This window comes from Bufo gargarizans, chromosome 6 (assembly GCF_014858855.1).
Source record: "Bufo gargarizans isolate SCDJY-AF-19 chromosome 6, ASM1485885v1, whole genome shotgun sequence".
Taxonomy (NCBI): domain Eukaryota; kingdom Metazoa; phylum Chordata; class Amphibia; order Anura; family Bufonidae; genus Bufo; species Bufo gargarizans.
This window is the reverse complement of record NC_058085.1, coordinates 55,356,670-55,376,081: the sequence shown is the minus strand read 5'-3', so window position 1 is coordinate 55,376,081 and position 19,412 is coordinate 55,356,670. Positions and strand designations below refer to the sequence as shown.

Sequence of the window (19,412 nt, the reverse complement as noted above, 5' to 3'; positions counted from 1 at the left end):
TTGAAGAAGTGCCATGCCAGGGAACTCCTTGAAGCTGCCTTTGGGGTGCTTGGTCCCAGATGGCGGCGGTCAGCAGCAGGCGGAGTCTCTTGGCGGCGGGTGTTCTGCTTTTGCCCACTGCTCCCTCTTTTGCTACGCTGTTGGCTCGGTCTCACCACTGCCTCTTCCTCCGAACTGTGAAAGTCAGTGGCACGACCTTCATTCCATGTGGGGTCTAGGACCTCATCGTCCCCTGCATCGTCTTCCACCCAGTCTTGATCCCTGACCTCCTGTTCAGTCTGCACACTGCAGAAAGACGCAGCAGTTGGCACCTGTGTTTCGTCATCATCAGAGACATGCTGAGGTGGTATTCCCATGTCCTCATCATCAGGAAACATAAGTGGTTGTGCAGTCAGTGCATTCTATGTCTTCCACCGCTGGGGAAGGGCTGGGTGGATGCCCTTGGGAAACCCTGCCAGCGGAGTCTTCAAACAGCATAAGAGACTGCTGCATAACTTGAGGCTCAGACAGTTTCCCTGGTGTGCATGGGGGTGATGTGACAGACTGATCAGCTTGGTTTTCAGGCGCCATCTGTGCACTTTCTGCAGAAGACTGGGTGGGAGATAATGTGAACGTGCTGGATCCACTGTCGGCCACCCAATTGACTAATGCCTGTACCTGCTCAGGCCTTACCATCCTTAGAACGGCATCGGGCCCCACCAAATATCTCTGTAAATTATGGCGGCTACTGGGACCTGAGGTAGTTGGTACACTAGGACGTGTGGCTGTGGCAGAACGGCCACGTCCTCTCCCAGCACCAGAGGGTCCACTAACACCACCACGACCATGTCCGCGTCCGCGTCCCTTACTAGATGTTTTCCTCATTGTTACCGTTCACCACAATAAGAAAAATATAATTTGGCCCAATGTATTGAATTCAAATTCAGGCCTTTTTTTACAGACACCTAACACTATCTGGCTATCTATTTAGGTACCGTATTACACTAATACAGGCACAGCAGTAATGACAGATTTAGCTGAATATAAATTTGAGGCCTAGTATTTAGGCGCTGGGTGACAGGTATACGTTTACTGACAGAATTAGACTTGGAAATGCACAGTAGCGTGTGTGTAAAGTTATTCAGAATGACCCTATGTGCACCTTGAATCTTATATACCCTTTGTAATGACCGGCAACACGCACAGGGAGGAAAACAGGGAAAGCCCTGCCCAAGGGAGAGGGAAAGGTGGTGAGCCCTAACTCACCTTGCAGCTGGCACCTGCCTGCCCTGGCGTCCCTAGACGGGTTCCTCACCCGTGCGGCGATCACGTGCCTAAACCCTGGCTTTCCCTGAAATGAGCCCTAGATAATGAACGGGCCGGTGGGATCGCTAGTCCTCACCACTGCACTAAGAGGGAAACACCAGGGAGAGGACAGACAAACACAGACAAACACAAACACCCAGGTGAACGGCAACAATGTCCACAAAGGTCCAACAGGGATCCGGAGGGTAGCGTTCTAAGGCAACACTCAGAGAACGCAGCAACACAGCTCCAGTGGGTCAGAATAGATGTCCAGGCAGGAAGCTCTATATCTGGCAACCAGAGAAGTGTGAGAGGGGAATATAAGGAGGATTGGGAGTGCTGGACAAGGAACAGCTGAGAGAAGGAGCTACGGATCCCTGAGTGAGCCAAAAGGGTTTGTAAAGCAAACCCAGAAAGCTACAATAAGGAAACTTCCCTATCTGACATAGAGCGTGCAGCCAACCGCTGCGACCTCCTGACCCCGGGTACAACGGAGTCAGGCGTGGCTCTTGACACCCTCGTGACAGTACCCCCCTCTCTACGAGGGGCCTCCGGACACTCAGGACCAGGTCTCTCAGGATGAGAGGCATGAAAAATCCGGACTAGCCTGTCGGCGTTTACCTCAGACGCAGGAACCCACATTCTTTCCTCGGGACCGTAACCTCTCCAGTGCACCAGATATTGGAGAGAGCGGCGGACCCGACGAGAATTAACAATTTTGGATATCTGAAATTCCAAACTACCATCCACGACAACAGGAGGGGGTGGCAGCGGTGACGGTTCTAGAGGTGGAACATATTTTTTGAGTAACGACTTATGAAAGACATTATGGATTTTAAAAGTCTGAGGTAACTCCAGGCGAAAAGCCACGGGGTTGATGATGGCTACAATCTTGTAAGGACCAATAAACCTAGGACCCAGTTTCCAAGAGGGAACCTTCAACTTGATATTCCTAGTAGACAACCACACATAGTCATTCACTCCTAGGTCCGGACCTGGCGACCTGTCTCTTATCAGCCATGCATTTGTATTTACCTCCCATATTTTTCAAGTTAGCTTGCACCTTCTGCCATACTGATGAAAGAGATGACGAAAACCGTTCCTCTTCGGGAACCCCAGAAGACCCCCCCTCTTTGAAAGTACAGAATTGGGGATGAAAACCATATGCACCAAGAAAAGGTGACTTGCCAGTGGATTCCTGACGGCGATTATTTATGGCAAACTCAGCTAACGGTAAATATGACGACCACAACTCTTGGTTTTCAGACACAAAACATCTTAGATATGTCTCCAGGTTTTGGTTGGTACGCTCAGTCTGTCCATTCGACTGAGGATGGAAAGCTGAGGAAAAGGACAAGTGAACCCCCAAACGGGAACAAAAAGCTTTCCAAAATTTAGAAATAAACTGGGTTCCCCGATCCGAAACAACATCGGAGGGGACCCCGTGAAGCTTCACGATCTCACTGACGAATACCTGAGCAAGAGTTTTAGCATTAGGTAGTGCGGGTAACGCAATAAAGTGTGCCATTTTGCTAAACCTGTCCACTACTACCAAAATCACTGTTTTACCCGCAGACAAAGGTAAGTCAGTGATAAAATCCATAGACAGATGTGTCCATGGTCTATTGGGAATGACGAGTGGTAATAGAGACCCTGCAGGACGTGTATGTGAAACTTTTGCACGCGCACAGGTAGAACAAGAAGACACAAAATCCAATACATCCTGACGCAACCTTGGCCACCAAAAACTGACGAGACAATAGCTCTAAGGTTGCTTTACTACCCGGGTGCCCAGCAAGTGCCGAATTATGATGTTCCTTTAATAATTCGAGACGTAGGTTCAACGGTACAAACAATTTCTCTGAGGGGCAAGAGACCGGGGCGTCCCCCTGGGCCTCTAACACCTTCCCCTCCAAAACAGAGTGTACCGCAGAGACAACCACTCCTCTTTGTAGAATGGGTACCGGATCACTCACATTACCCCCTCCAGGGAAACAACGAGATAGTGCATCAGCCTTGGTATTCTTTACCCCAGGACGATAGGTAATCACAAAATTAAACCTGGTAAAAAATAGCGACCACCTAGCCTGTCTAGGGGTGAGACGCTTAGCTGATTCGAGGTACAGCAGATTTTTGTGGTCCGTAAACACAGTGACGGGGTGGACTGCCCCCTCTAAAAAGTGACGCCACTCCTCAAACGCAAGTTTAATAGCTAACAGTTCCCTATTGCCAATATCGTAGTTCTGTTCTGCTGCAGATAGTTTTTTAGAAAAGAAAGCACAAGGACGCCATTTGCCAGGAGACGGACCCTGAGACAGCACAGCCCCCACTCCCACCTCTGATGCATCGACTTCAACAATAAAAGGCTGAGAGACATCAGGTTGGACAGGTGCTGAGGTAAACCTCTCTTTTAGAGAGGAAAAAGCAACTTTAGCGGCGTCAGACCATTTAGAAAAATCAGTCCCCTTCCTAGTCATGTCAGTAAGGGGTTTTACGATCACCGAATAATTTTTAATGAATTTCCTATAGAAATTCGCGAAGCCCAAGAACCGTTGTAGTGCTTTGAGGTTCTCAGGAAGATCCCAATCCAAAATTGCCTGGACCTTCCTAGGATCCATACGGAAACCTGACGCAGATAAATAATAACCTAGGAATTGTATCTCCTGAACGGCAAAAACACATTTTTCAATTTTAGCATATAATTCATTCGTCCGTAGGACCTGTAGTACTTGTCTGACATGCTCCTCATGTGTTTTCAGATCAGACGAATAAATTAAGATATCATCTAGGTATATTACCACAAACCTGCCTATTAGATGACTAAAAATGTCATTAACGAAATGTTGGAAGACGGCAGGAGCATTGGTCAGACCGAAAGGCATAACTAGATTTTCATAATGCCCCTCAGGGGTGTTAAAAGCTGTTTTCCACTCATCCCCCTCTTTAATACGAATCAGATTGTAGGCCCCCCCTAAGATCGAGTTTGGAGAACCACCTAGCACCCGCAATCTGGTTAAACAGGTCAGGAATGAGAGGAAGAGGGTATGGGTCTCGGATGGTTATCCGATTTAATTCACGAAAATCTAGGCAAGGACGCAGGCCCCCATCTTTCTTTTTAACAAAGAAAAACCCTGCAGCCACGGGTGAAGAAGAGGGTCTGATGTGTCCCTTAGCCAAACTCTCGGAGATATAATCCTTCATGGCTTGTCTCTCTGGACCTGAAAGATTATATAACCTGGTCTTGGGTAATTTTGCGCCGGGAATAAGGTTAACCGGGCAATCATAAGGACGATGAGGTGGTAACTTCTGACAACCCTTTTCAGAAAAAACGTCCTCAAAGTCCGAAACAAATGTAGGTAGGGTAGTTATGGAGGCGACTAAGCAATTGCTATTTAAGCAATTTTCTCTGCACGGCTCACTCCACTCCAATATCTCCCTGGCCTGCCAATCCACCACTGGATTGTGCGCTACCAACCAGGGAAGGCCCAGCACCACCGGAGTGGGAAGCCCCTCCAGAACATAACATGAGAGCATCTCGTTATGGTGGTCCCCTACCCGAAGGTGTAAATTATGAACGATGTGGGTGAGGTTTCTCTGAGACAGAGGAGCAGAATCTATAGCAAATATGGGAATAGGTCTCTGTAACGTACAGAGAGACAAACCCATAGTGCGGGCAAAATGGGCATCTATCAAATTTACCCCTGCTCCACTGTCTAGAAAGAAAGAAACAGTCTCTGTCTTATCACCAAAAACAATAACCGCTGGCAACACAAATTGCGATGTACGTATGGAGGAAACGTATACCCCCCGGCTGACATCCTCCACACAGCCTGGGGTTAGTAGTTTTCCGACGGTTTTTTTGTTTCTGAGGAAAGAAGGACAGACGTTAATGAAATGACCCCTCTCCCCACAAAAAAAACAACCCCCACGCCTACGGCGAACCTCAGGAGGACGGACCTGACGAGTAGTTCCTCCTAGCTGCATAGACTCGTCTAAGTACGTACAGACTAACTGCTGCTTGGGAGGGGTTACCAATGGCTCCGGTTTTTTCAACCTGTCCCTAAGGCGTCTATCTATACGGATAGAAAGGGACATAACTGCATCAAGGGAAAAGGGGGTCTCATACAATGCAAGCGCATCCTTAACCCTTTCGGATAATCCAGAGCAGAACTGACTCCTGAGAGCCGGGTCGTTCCATTGGGTATCCGTAGCCCACCTACGGAAGTCAGAGCAATACTCCTCTACCGGCCGCTCTCCTTGTAGGAGTCTCCGTAATTTTGATTCAGCCAGTGCGACTCGGTCAGGGTCGTCATATATGAGACCCAAGGCCCCGAAAAACTCATCCACTGACCGAAGAGCCTGGGAATCAGTAGGTAAAGAGAACGCCCAGGACTGCGGGTCCCCCTGCAGCAGGGAAATAACAACACCCACCCGCTGTTCTTCATTACCAGAGGAGTAAGGACGCAGTTTAAAGTATAGTTTACAGGCCTCACGGAACGTCAAAAACTTGTCCCTTCCCCCAGAAAATCTGTCAGGGAGAGGGACCTTGGGTTCCGCAACAACCTGGTTACCAGTAGCAACCGCTGGGCTTGCGGTCTGTTGTAATTGCTGCTGTTGCTGGAGGACCGACGCCTTCAATCCTACCACCTCCAAAGACAGGCCATGAAATTGTTCGGACAGAGCAGCAATTGGATCCATACTGGATTCTAAGTAGGTAAAAAAAAAAATTTTTTTTTTTATTTTTTATTTTTTTTTACCTACACAAAAATAAGGGCCAGATATAATGTAATGACCGGCAACACGCACAGGGAGGAAAACAGGGAAAGCCCTGCCCAAGGGAGAGGGAAAGGTGGTGACCCCTAACTCACCTTGCAGCTGGCACCTGCCTGCCCTGGCGTCCCTAGACGGGTTCCTCACCCGTGCGGCGATCACGTGCCTAAACCCTGGCTTTCCCTGAAATGAGCCCTAGATAATGAACGGGCTGGTGGGATCGCTAGTCCTCACCACTGCACTAAGAGGGAAACACCAGGGAGATGACAGACAAACACAGACAAACACAAACACCCAGGTGGACGGCAACAATGTCCACAAAGGTCCAACAGGGATCCGGAGGGTAGCGTTCTAAGGCAACACTCAGAGAACGCAGCAACACAGCTCCAGTGGGTCAGAATAGATGTCCAGGCAGGAAGCTCTATATCTGGCAACCAGAGAAGTGTGAGAGGGGAATATAAGGAGGATTGGGAGTGCTGGACAAGGAACAGCTGAGAGAAGGAGCTACGGATCCCTGAGTGAGCCAAAAGGGTTTGTAAAGCAAACCCAGAAAGCTACAATAAGGAAACTTCCCTATCTGACATAGAGCGTGCAGCCAACCGCTGCGACCTCCTGACCCCGGGTACAACGGAGTCAGGCGTGGCTCTTGACACCCTCGTGACACCCTTTTAGGGATAGATTTAAAGTAGCTCTGATACAGCAGAAACCACTAAATTAGGAAATTGCTAAATTGGGAATTGTATTTCAACCCAGAACAAAAACTGTGCTTTGACGGACACTAAATAACTTGACCAGCCACAGCAGTAACGACAGATTTAGCTGGATATAAATTTGAGGCCTAGTATTTAGGCGCTGGGTTACAGGTATAGGTTTACTGACAGAATTAGACTTGGAAATGCACAGTAGCGTGTGTGTAAAGTCATTCAGAATGACCCTATGTGCACCTTGAATCTTATATACCCTTTTAGGGATAGATTTAAAGTAGCTCTGATACAGCAGAAACCACTAAATTAGGAAATTGCTAAATTGGGAATTGTATTTCAACCCAGAACAAAAACTGTGCTTTGACAGACACTAAATAACTTCCCCAGCCACAGCAATAACCACAGATTTAGCTGACTATAAATTTGAGGCCTATTATTTAGGCGCTGGGTGACAGGTATACGTTTACTGACAGAATTAGACTGGGATATGGCCAAAAAATAACCACACTATTGATGGTTAAATGCACTTGGTGTGACAGCTTGACCAACCACACTATTGAGGGTTAAATGCACTTGGTGACAGGCTCAGCTTGCCCCTGATGTAGTATATGGCCAAAAAATAACCACACTATTGATAGTTAAATGCACTTGGTGTGACAGCTTGACCCTGATGTAGGATTTAGCCAAAAAACAACCACACCATTGAGGGTTAAATGCTCTTGGTGACAGCTTTCCCCTGATGTAGTATATGGCCAAAAAATAACCACTCTATTAATGGTTAAATGCACTTTGTGTGACAGCTTGACCCTGATGTAGGATTTAGCCAAAAAACAACCACACTATTGAGGGTTAAATGCACTTGGTGACAGCTTGCACCTGATGTAGTATATGGCCAAAAAATAACCACACTATTGCTGGTTAAATGTGCTTGGTGTGACAGCTTGACCCTGATGTAGGATTTAGCCAAAAAACAACCACACCATTGAGGGTTAAATGCACTTGGTGACAGCTTGCCCCTGATGTAGTATATGGCCAAAAAATAACCAGACTATTGATGGTTAAATGCACTTGGTGTGACAGCTTGACCCTGATGTAGGATTTAGCCAAAAAACAACCACACCATTGAGGGTTAAATGCACTTGGTGACAGCTTGCCCCTGATGTAGTATATGGCCAAAAAATAACCAGACTATTGATGGTTAAATGCACTTGGTGTGACAGCTTGACCCTGATGTAGGATTTAGCCCAAAAACAACCACACTATTGAGGGTTAAATGCACTTGGTGGCAGCTTGTGCTGGCGCACCACAAGACGCAAAATGGCCGCCGATCACCCCAGAAAAAAGTGACTGAAAAACGCTCTGGGCAGCCTAAAAACAGTGAGCAATTCAATAGCAGCAGTTCAATCAGCCACAGCTACAGATCGATCTCTGAATGAAGTCTTTTGGAGGAGTTAATCACTGCCTAATCTCGCCCTAACGTCGCAGCTGCAACCTCTCCCTATACTGATCAGAGCAGAGTGACGGGCGGCGCTATGTGACTCCAGTTTAAATAGCCTTTCAAAAAGCGCCAAGAAAGCGACGAACACCGAACCCGGACTTTTACGAAAATGTCTGGGTTCGGGTCCGTGTCACGGACACCCCAAAATTCGGTACGAACCCGAACTATACATTTTTGGGGCCCTAATGCGTGAGAAGTAGTTTGAAATCCAAATGTGTAAAAAATGCCCTGTGAAATCCTAAAGGTGCTCTTTAGAATTTGGGCCCCTTTGCCCACCTAGGCTGCAAAAAAGTGTCACACATGTGGTATCTCCGTACTCAGAAGAAGTAGGGCAATGTGTTTTGGGGTGTATTTTTACATTTACCCATGCTGGGTGAGAGAAATATCTCTCTAAAAGTCAACTTTTCCCATTTTTTTATACAAAGTTGTCATTTTAGAGAGATATTTCTCTCACCCAGCATGGGTATATGTAAAAAGACACCCCAAAACACATTGCCCAACTTCTTCTGAGTACGGCGATACCACATGTGTGACACTTTTTTGCAGCCTAGGTGCACAAAGGGGCCCAAATTCCTTTTAGGAGGGCATTTTTAGACATTTGGATTGAGACTTCTTCTCAAGCTTTAGGGCCAGGGCAATATAAATACCCCACATGTGACCCTATTTTGGAAAGAAAACACCTCAGGGTATTCCGTGATGGGCATAGTGAGTTCATGGAAGTTTTTATTTTTTGTTACTAGTGGAATATGAGACTTTGTAAGAAAAACAAAACAAAAAAAAACCCATAATTTTCCGCTAACTTGTGACAAAAAATAAAAACTTCTATGAACTCACTATGCCCATCAGCGAATACCTTAGGGTGTCTTCTTTCCAAAAGGGGGTCATTTGTGGGGTGTTTGTACTGCCCTGGCATTTGAGGGTCTCCACAATCATTACATGTATGGCCAGCATTAGGAGTTTCTGCTATTCTCCTTATATTGAGCATATATATTTTTTTCCGTTCAGCCTCTGGGCTGAAAGAAAAAATGAACGGCACAGATTTCTTCATTCGCATCAATCAATGTGGATGAAAAAATCTCTGCCCCCAAAAAAAGGAGGGGAAAGGCGTCTGCCAGGACATAGGAGCTCCGCCCAACATCCAAACCCACTCAGCTCGTATGCCCTGGCAAACCAGATTTCTCCATTCCCATCAATCGATGTGGATGAATAAATCATTGCCGGAATTTTTTTATATACAAAGTGTTTGCCAAAGCATATGAACACCGCCCCTCAGTTCATAAGGCTCGGCAAACGTATCTTTTTTACTGTAAAGGAGAAATCTCGTCTTGCAGCGCCGCATACACCGACTTTTGTGTAATCTGACAGCAGCGCAATGCTTCTGTCAGAATGCACATCAGTGCTGCAGCTGGTTCATCGGTTGGTCCACCTAGAAGGTAAAAAAAAAAAAAGAAAAAAACTGGTGGCAACGCAATAAATTTATTAACATGAACTTTATAATAACATTTGAACAGAACATTAACTTTTATAAACTTTATTGAACTTTTGGAACAGAACATAACTTTTTTACTTACTGGTTATTTTTTTTTGTTTTGATTTTTTTACCTTTTTATAGGACAAACCTCTCCTTCCCCATGGGACAATGTGCAAAGCGCAAATCGCCCAGAGATGTGGCGAAGTGCATTATGCACTTTGTCCTAGGTGAAAGGAGAGGTTTACAACAGCTGTGAGTGAAATGGCCCTAAGAGCCCTGTGTGCCTATCCTGTGTGACGCAATCCCTATGCTAAGTGTACCTGTGTGTGGTACTTCCGGAAACACTCCCCTAAACATAGGGCAGGGTGGTCAGGGCAGTCAGGACAGAAATAGCGGGTGTCACGCCTTATTCAACACCTGCTACAGACACGACATTATTTTTGAGGTGGCGGTTGGTTTGAGGTACCAGCAACGACATTGGGGAAATGTCGCTCGTCTAGATGGCTCACTACACTGGTGGTTGGGGCCATGGAATCTCCTGGATACAGGAAGGATCTTGTTCTCCCAGCCTTACTGTAGAGAACAAAACTATTATACAGAGCCAATTGAAATAAATATACAGACACCTTCTTATACCAGCGCCTGGTTCTGCGGGAAAGTAAATATGGAGCCAACATCTGGTCATTGAAGTCCACCCCTCCCATGAGAAAATTATAGTCGTGGACCAAGAGGGGCTTTTCAATGACTCCAGTTGCACGTTCAATTTAGATTGTTGTGTCTGCGTGAATGGAGGAGAGCATGTAAACGTCACGCTTGTCTCTCCATTTCACAGCGAGCAGTTCTTCGCTACACAAGGCAGCCCTCTCCCCCCTTGCAAGACGGGTGGTAACGAGCCGTTGGGGGAAGCCCCGGCAACTAGGTCGCACTGTGCCACAGCAGCCAATCTGTTCTAAAAACAAATGCCTGAAGAGGGGCACACTTGTGTAAAAATTGTCCACATAAAGATGGTACCCCTTGCCAAATAAGGGTGACACCAAGTCCCAGACTGACTTCCCACTGCTCCCCAGGTGGCAACCGACCGGCTCCAGGGTCTGATCTTTACCCTCATAGACTCAAAATTTGTGCGTATAGCCTGTGGCCCTTTCACAGAGCTTATACAATTTGACCCCATACTGGGCGCGCTTGCTTGGGATGTATTGTTTGAAGCCAAGGAGCCCGGTAAAATGTATAAGGGACTCGTCTATGCAGATATTTTGCTCAGGGGTATACAAATCAGCAAATTTGGTGTTAAAGTGGTCTATGAGGGCCCGAATTTTGTGGAGCTGGTCAAAAGCTGGGTGGCCTCTGGGACGAGAGGTGCTGTTGTCACTAAAGTGCAGGAAACACAGGATGGTCTCAAATCGTGTCCTGGACATGGCAGAAGAGAACATGGGCATGTGATGAATTGGGTTCGTGGACCAATATGATCACAATTCATGCTTTTTTGTTAGGCCCATGTTAAGGAGGAGGCCCAGAAAAGTTTTAATTTCGGAAACTTGGATGAGTTTCCACTGGAAAGACTGGGCATAAAAGCTTCCCGGGTTGGTGGCTTTAACTTGAGTGGCATACCGGTTTGTTTCTGCCACGACTAAGTCCAACAGCTCCGCAGTCAAGAACAGCTAAAAAAAAAACTGTGCCGATCCGATCTGAGCTGTCTCAACCAGCTATAAATGACTGGGCCCCATAGCAAAAAAAAATTATGGGCCCCCCTCCCAGATCTCCGACGTCCCACCCCTTCCAGAGCTCCCACCCAAACACCCTTCCAGTACCTCCCACCCCAACATCCCCACACTCCTCCAAGACCTCCCACCCCCACACCCATCCTAAATCTCCCACCGCCAGTCCCCAGATATAATGGTCCAGACATCAAGTGTCCTGCTCCCCCCCACAATTTAATGGTTTAGACCTTGGAGATCCTGCGGCTCCCCCCTCAATAAATTGGTCCAGACCTCCAGGGTCCTGCTCCCCCCTAAATATAATGGTCCAGACCTCCAGGTCCTGCTCCCCCTTCTCCTTAAATGTACTGGTCCAGACCTCCAGTGTCCTGCTCCCCCCTTCTCCTTAAATGTACTGGTCCAGACCTCCAGGGTCCTGCTCCCCCCTCCTCCCTAGATGTAATGTTCCAGGACTCCAGAGTAAATTTTACCAGTCCCAGAGTTAGCCAGCCCTCACCTCACAGCCACTTGAACGTCTGCGCGCCCACACTCCAGCAGTGCTGCCAGGCCCAGCAGCACTCAGCTTTGCTGTACGCTCCGCCTCTTCCACTTCCGGCCAGTAGGACTGCCGCCCAGACTGGGAGCGGGATCACTCCCTCTCCTCACTGCAGGTACGCCTCTCTGCCTCCGGCCGCCCCCTATCGCACTGCCCACAGCCTACAGGCCCTGCTGATAGCGCTTTCTCTGTCTGTCCTGGAGGGTCCTGCTCCCCCCTTCTCCTTAAATGTACTGGTCCAGACCACCAGGGTGCTGCTCCCCCCTCCTCCCCAGATATAATGGTCCAGGACTCCAGAGTATGTTTTACCAGTCCCAGAGTCAGCCAGCCCTTACCTCACAGCCACTTGAACGTCTGCGCGCCCACACTCCAGCAGCGCTGCTAGGGCCAGCAGCACGCAGCTTCGCTGTACGCTCCGCCTCCTCCACTTCCGGACAGTTGGACTGCCGCCCCCAGACTGGGAGCGGGACTGGGAGCGGGACCAAAAAAAAATAATCCTCAGCAGGCAGCCCGGGCCCCCAGTGTCGTAGGGCCCCATAGCCATTGCTATGGCTGCTATGGTGATCCCTACGCCCATGGTCTCAACCCGAACTCCAGACTGGGCGGTGAAAGGGGAAACTACTGGTGCAGCTGAAGTTGGGGGCTGCCAATCAGGGTTTGCCAGCACCTCAGGGACTCTAGGGGCCCTACGGCCTGTCTGTGCGGTGGCTGTGATGGGGGAACTAATGCACGTGCCACAGTACCAGCTTCAACTGCCCTTCTGGTGCTCGCCACTTCCCCATGTTGTACGGCAGTGCTGGTACTAGGTCCAGGGAGGGCTGGGCTGCTGGTGTATGCCTCACCACGTAATCAGCCAGCGCCAGCCCCACTCTGCTGCCCTTGAAGCAGATCCTGCGCAACCTGTGGTCTAGCAAAATGGGTTCGGGTACGCCTAGTGGTATCAGGGACCTCAACCTCCTCGTCCGAACTTTGGGTCAGACTGCCACTGCTTTCTACAGGTTCGTATTCTGACTCGCTGGATTCGTCAGATGAGGGTTCCCATTCCTTATCCGACTGGGTCAAAAGCCTGTAGGCCTCTTCAGAAGAATACCCCTTACTTGCCATTTGGTCAACTAAATTTAGGGGGTATCCTCTGAGAAAAAAAGCAAGCCTGTCTTACAAATGGGAGGCTAGCGAAGTACCGGAAGCCGCTGCGATTGATAAAAAATATCAAAACAGATTTTTTTTTTTCGCCGCAGCGCTTTAAAAGTGATTGTGCAGTAATAAAAAAAGAATAATTTTTTGTCACTGCGGCGCGGCGGGCATGGGTCAACGCACGTGTGGGCGACCGATCAGGCCTGATCGGGCAAAGACTGCATTTGGGTTGAGGGCGAACTAAGGTGACACTAATACTATTATAGATCTGACTGTGATTAGTTCTGATCACTTACAGATACTATAAAAGTACCAATGCTGATCAGCGAATCAGTAACTGCGGTGCGGTGGGCTGGGCGCTAACTACCTAACAAAGGGGCCTAAACTATCCTAAAACCTAACAGTCAATACTAGTAGAAAAAAAAAGTGACAGTTTACACTGATCACTTTTTCCCCTTTCACTAGTGATTGACAGGGGTGATCAAGGGGTTAATTGGGGTGATGGGGTAATCTGGGGCTAAGTGTAGTGTTTGGTGTGTACTCACTGTGATGTGTGCTCCTCTGCTGGGACCAACCGACGAAAAGGACCAGCAAGGTGTTATATGGCTTCTGATTCAATTTTTTTAAAGTCACCAACCTGCCAGCGCTGATCATTGGCTGGCAGGCTGGTGACGAAATACTCCTTTAACGATTCCCGGCCCGCTCTGCGCATGTGCGGGCTGGCTCTACCCGAAATCTCGAATCTCGCAAGAGGACACATCGGCGCGTCCAGGAGAAATAACAGGGCCGCCGGCCAGGACGCGATCCTGCGTGCTGCGGTCTTGTAGTGGTTAAAGCAAATGTATGCAATGTACTGTTATAGATTATACTGTGATGTTAATTTGATGTTGCTGCCATCTAGTGGTCCGAGTTAGTTATTATTATGCCAGGACTTGACAGGAAGTGGTAATTTTGAGAGAGAGAGACAGAGACAGAGAGAGAGAGAGAGAGAGAGAGAGAGAGAGAGAGAGAGAAAGTGGCATATATCTGGTCATAAAGGACCCCCTATGTCTCTCAAATGGTCATGTATTGGCAATACATAGTTAACCCTGGCAGACTTGGTGAGGTTGCTGCTGATGGGCTAATCCCTCTTCCTGGTTAGAGAGTCTAATCTGAGCAAAACTGGAGGTAAGAAGTTCATGTGCAAGCTCCTGAAAACTATGCTCAAATGCAGAGAACCTTTTATCTCTGAGACTACAGCTGAGGGAAACAGAACTGACATCTATCCAAGGTCTAGAACTGCATTCCAAGACCGTGCACTGGATTCAGGCAGTAAGGTACTGCTCGTTTATGGCATACAGACTTTACTGCTTGTGGAAAGCAAGGTGCCTCTAGTTCTCCCCACACCTTAAGATAGACCATCCGGATCTAAGATCTGCACTGGGCACTGAAGAAACATAGAAACATAGAATGTGTCGGCAGATAAGAACCATTTGGCCCATCTAGTCTGCCCAATATACTGAACACTATGAATAGCTCCTGGCCCTATCTTATATGAAGGATGGCCTTATGCCTATCCCATGCATGCTTAAACTCCTCCACTGTATTTGCAGCTACCACTTCTGCAGGAAGGCTATTCCATGCATCCACTACTCTCTCAGTAAAGTAATACTTCCTGATATTACTTTTAAACCTTTGCCCCTCTAATTTAAAACTATGTCCTCTTGTAGCAGTTTTTCTTCTTTTAAATATTCTCTCCTCTTTTACCTTGTTGATTCCCTTTATGTATTTACAAGTTTCTATCATATCCCCTCTGTCTCGTCTTTCTTCCAAGCTATACATGTTAAGGTCCTTTAATCTTTGCTGGTAAGTTTTATCCTGCAATCCATGTACCAGTTTAGTAGCTCTTCTCTGAACTCTCTCCAAAGTATCGATATCCTTCTGGAGATATGGTCTCCAGTACTGCGCACAATACTCCAAATGAGGTCTCACTAGTGCTCTGTAGAGCGGCATGAGCACCTCCCTCTTTCTACTGGTAATGCCTCTCCCTATACACCCAAGCATTCTGCTAGCATTTCCTGCTGCTCTATAACATTGTATGCCTAACTTTAAGTCTTCTGAAATAATGATCCCTAAATCCCTTTCCTCAGATACTGAGGTTAGGACTGCATCACTGATTTTATATTCTGCTCTTAGGTTTTTACGTCCCAGGTGCATTATCTTGCACTTATCAACATTAAATTTTAGTTGCCAGATTTTTGACCATTCCTCTAGTTTTCCTAAGTCCTTTTCCATTTGGTGCATCCCTCCAGGAACATCAACCCTGTTACAAATCTTTGTGTCATCAGCAAAAAGACACACCTTACCATTGAGGCCTTCTGCAATTTCGCTGATAAAGATATTAAACAATATGGGTCCCAGAACAGATCCCTGAGGTACCCCACTGGTAACAAGACCATGGTCTGAATATACTCTATTGACTACAACCCTCTGTTGTCTGTCCCTCAGCCACTGCGTAATCATTAAGAAAGAGTTAATGAGAACAGAATTGCACGCTTATAGATTTTTTGGAAGATCGGAAAATTAATTTAGAGTGAGACTCGGGGAGAGCTGTTATCATTGCCACTGGCTATACACAGCCAAGTTAGCTCTGTGATATACCTGTCACCGTCTTTCCCGGGACAGGGGTCAGAAGATTTAAGAGACTGGCTACACGTGATGTGATCTGACAGCCTCCTTGGTTTCACTTACTTCAGTGTTGTTGCTGGTTATGACCACACCTCTTGTCTCAGCTGTAGCTTAAGTAGTTATTCCTACTCCTCTATTTAGACTGGTCTCACCCATCATGTTATGCGGTTGATTGCTCCTTTCTGGTTGTGGAAGTGCTGGTGTTTGGTTCTCCATTGAGTTCCTGCTCGTCCACGTACTTTGGAGTTAAGTGTCTTTTCCTATTTCTAGTGTGTTGTATCCCCCTATCTTTTGGTATTAGGCATGAGGGAGTCTCCTGTTCCTTCAGCTGGGAAGGAAGAGGTTGTCTTTTGTCCTGACACTAATTCCAGGGCCCTTTAGGGTGCGATAGGGCCTTAGGTTCCTGCGTATGAACATTCCTACCATCCAGGTCTGTTCATACTGATAGTAGTCAGGGTTCAGATTAGGGATTCACTAGGTGGTAACCATCCCCCTTTCCCTAGTTTCCAGACTTAGTACCTTATCCCTCCCTTCCTGTGTTCGGTGTGCATTTTACCACCCACACCGCGCTGTGACATTACCTCAGTACTGTACCAATTGCTGATATCCTGTGCTGCAACTCCTATAATCTACTGAGTAAAGAAAAACTCCTGTTTTGCACACTGGCAGACACCCAACATCAAGGGCACCCCAACTACCACTAGGCAGGAGCCTCCAGAAAGTTCAGGAGTGTGAAGAGGGAAGAAGGGGTTCATCCTCCAATCACTGTGCACAGCCCGTGAAGCACCGGAGGGAAGATTGCCACCATGAACTGTGACTACCACTACCCCTATCAGGACCTCCACTCTCCTCCTCACTGCCCTGTGTTTCCCAGCATAACTTGGAATGCTGAGAATTATAGTTGCACAATAGCTGGAGAGCTATATGAGGGGAATCCTATTTTTACATCTGCATTCATATTTCCACTTTTCTGCTATAGGAACAAAAAAACTAAACTAATTTCAGTTATGGATCCATCGCATGACGGACACCAAAAGCACCCCATAACAGAAAATTAAATGTGCCAAATGCTGCACCAACTTGTTTAGATGCGATGGAGGTGTCAGCACAGATATGAACAGAGCATAATGGCCCTGATACACATTAGGGTATGTTCACTCATTGCATAAACGCTACAGATTTGCCACAGTGGATTGCTTGCAGTAAATCTGAAGTGTTGTACAGTACCAACAAAGTGAAAAAAAAAAACTATTCATTTACTGCAGCACTCACCTCCAGTTTCTTAAAGGCGTCACAGACATGTCTGAATGAAGGGCCCATACGCAAGTGGCCCGAAACGCGTCACATTGTGCTACAGTTTCTCCGTTTGTACACATGGATTTTAATTGAATATGTGAAAGAATAAAGCATTGGTTTTTAAGGATAAGGAGCTGGCCTTTTTTTTGTGCTATTCCTGGAGTACCAACAAAGTGGATGAGACTTTAAGAAATGTCATCTACATGTACTGTAGCTTTAAATTGATCTGCAGTGGATTTTACCCGTGAAGTCCGCAGCAATTTCTCAGTAAAATCAATATGTAACTCGTGCAGATAGGGGAAAGAAGGATTGGGAGTGTTGAATTTCAATGTCGGATCCTTTTGTTTTTCCAGGAAGTAAGCCATCGGCAGATATGTTAGCCGGCAGCTTTCTCCTTTCTCCTCATTAAAAACACACTGAACAGAGTGTGAACAGGCAGCTATTGCAGGTGTATAAGCACTTGAAAATTCTGGTCTCCAATGTGAATCACATCAGTCGAGTCACATCTCATAAGTAATCCATGTGAGTATATGGAGGTTATACAGCAGTACTTACTGTAGGCGCCTGTATTCTTCAATGGTGATTGAGATAATTGGCTGGACACATTGACAATTGAACCGGACCCTCCACGTGCAATGATCTGACGGGCCACAATCTGATGGGGTAAACCAGAGATATCAAACTCATGGCCCTCCAGCTGTTGCAAAACTACAACTTCCAGCATGTCCTCATAGCTGAAGGCTGTCTGGACATGATGGAAGTTGTAGTTTTGCAACAGCTGGAAAGCCACAAGTTTGACATACAGACGTGGACAAAATTGTTGGTACCCTTTGGTCAATGAAAGAAAAAGTCACAATGGTCACAGAAATAACTTTAATCTGACAAAAGTAATAATAAATTAAAATTCTATAAATGTTAACCAATGAAAGTCAGACATTGTTTTTCAACCATGCTTCAACAGAATTATGTAAAAAAATAAACTCATGAAACAGGCATGGACAAAAATGATGGTACCCCTAACTTAATATTTTGTTGCGCAACCTTTTGAGGCAATCACTGCAATCAAACGCTTCCTGTAACTGTCAATGAGACATCTGCACCTCTCAGCAGGTATTTTGGCCCACTCCTCATGAGCAAACTGCTCCAGTTGTGTCCGGTTTGAAGGGTGCCTTTTCCAGACTGCATGTTTCAGCTCCTTCCAAAGATGCTCAATAGGATTGAGGTCAGGGCTCATAGAAGGCCACTTTAGAATAGTCCAATTTTTTCCTCTTAGCCATTCTTGGGTGTTTTTAGCGGTGTGTTTTGGGTCATTGTCCTGTTGCAAGACCCATGACCTGCGACTGAGACCAAGCTTTCTGACACTGGCTAGTACATTTCTCTCTAGAATTCCTTGATAGTCTTGAGATTTCATTGTACCCTGCACAGATTCAAGACACCCTGTGCCAGACGCAGCAAAGCAGCCCCAGAACATAACAGAGCCTCCTCCATGTTTCACAGTAGGGACAGTGTTCTTTTCTTGATATGCTTCATTTTTTCGTCTGTGAACATACAGCTGATGTGCCTTGGCAAAAACTTCGATTTTTGTCTCATCTGTCCACAGGACATTCTCCCAGAAGCTTTGTGGCTTGTCAACATGTAGTTTGGCATATTCCAGTCTTGCTTTTTTATGATTCGTTTTCAACAATGGTGTCCTCCTTGGTCGTCTCCCATGTAGTCCACTTTGGCTCAAACAACGACGGATGGTGCGATCTGACACTGATGTTCCTTGAGCATGAAGTTCACCTTGAATCTCTTTAGAAGTCTTTCTAGGCTCTTTTGTTACCATTCGGATTATCCGTCTCTTAGATTTGTCATCAATTTTCCTCCTGCGGCCACGTCCAGGGAGGTTGGCTACAGTCCCATGGATCTTAAACTTATGAATAATATGTGCAACTGTACTCACAGGAACATCTAGTTGCTTGGAGATGGTCTTATAGCCTTTACCTTTAACATGCTTGTCTATAATTTTCTTTCTGATCTCTTGAGACAGCTCTTTCCTTTGCTTCCTCTGGTCCATGTCGAGTGTGGTACACACCATATCACCAAACAACACAGTGATTACCTGGAGCCATATATATAGGCCCAATGGCTGATTACAAGGTTGTAGACACCTGTGATGCTAATTAGTGGACACACCTTGAATTAACATGTCCCTTTGGTCACATTATGTTCTGTGTTTTCTAGGGGTACCATCATTTTTGTCCATGCCTGTTTCATGAGTTTATTTTTTTACATAATTCTGTTGAAGCATGGTTGAAAAACAATGTCTGACTTTCATTGGTTAACATTTATAGAATTT

At 46.6% G+C, this 19,412-nt stretch overlaps 1 protein-coding gene across 1 annotated transcript in view; it reads right to left on the bottom strand.

Moving 5' to 3' along the window:
* Nucleotides 1-19,412, bottom strand: part of LOC122941096 (L-xylulose reductase-like) — a 42,463-nt gene that overhangs the window by 18,243 nt on the left and 4,808 nt on the right. The window contains exon 5 of the mRNA XM_044298097.1: nt 17,630-17,729. Within this exon, the coding sequence (XP_044154032.1) occupies nt 17,630-17,729 (100 nt within the window). The remainder of the gene's footprint in view (nt 1-17,629; nt 17,730-19,412) is intronic.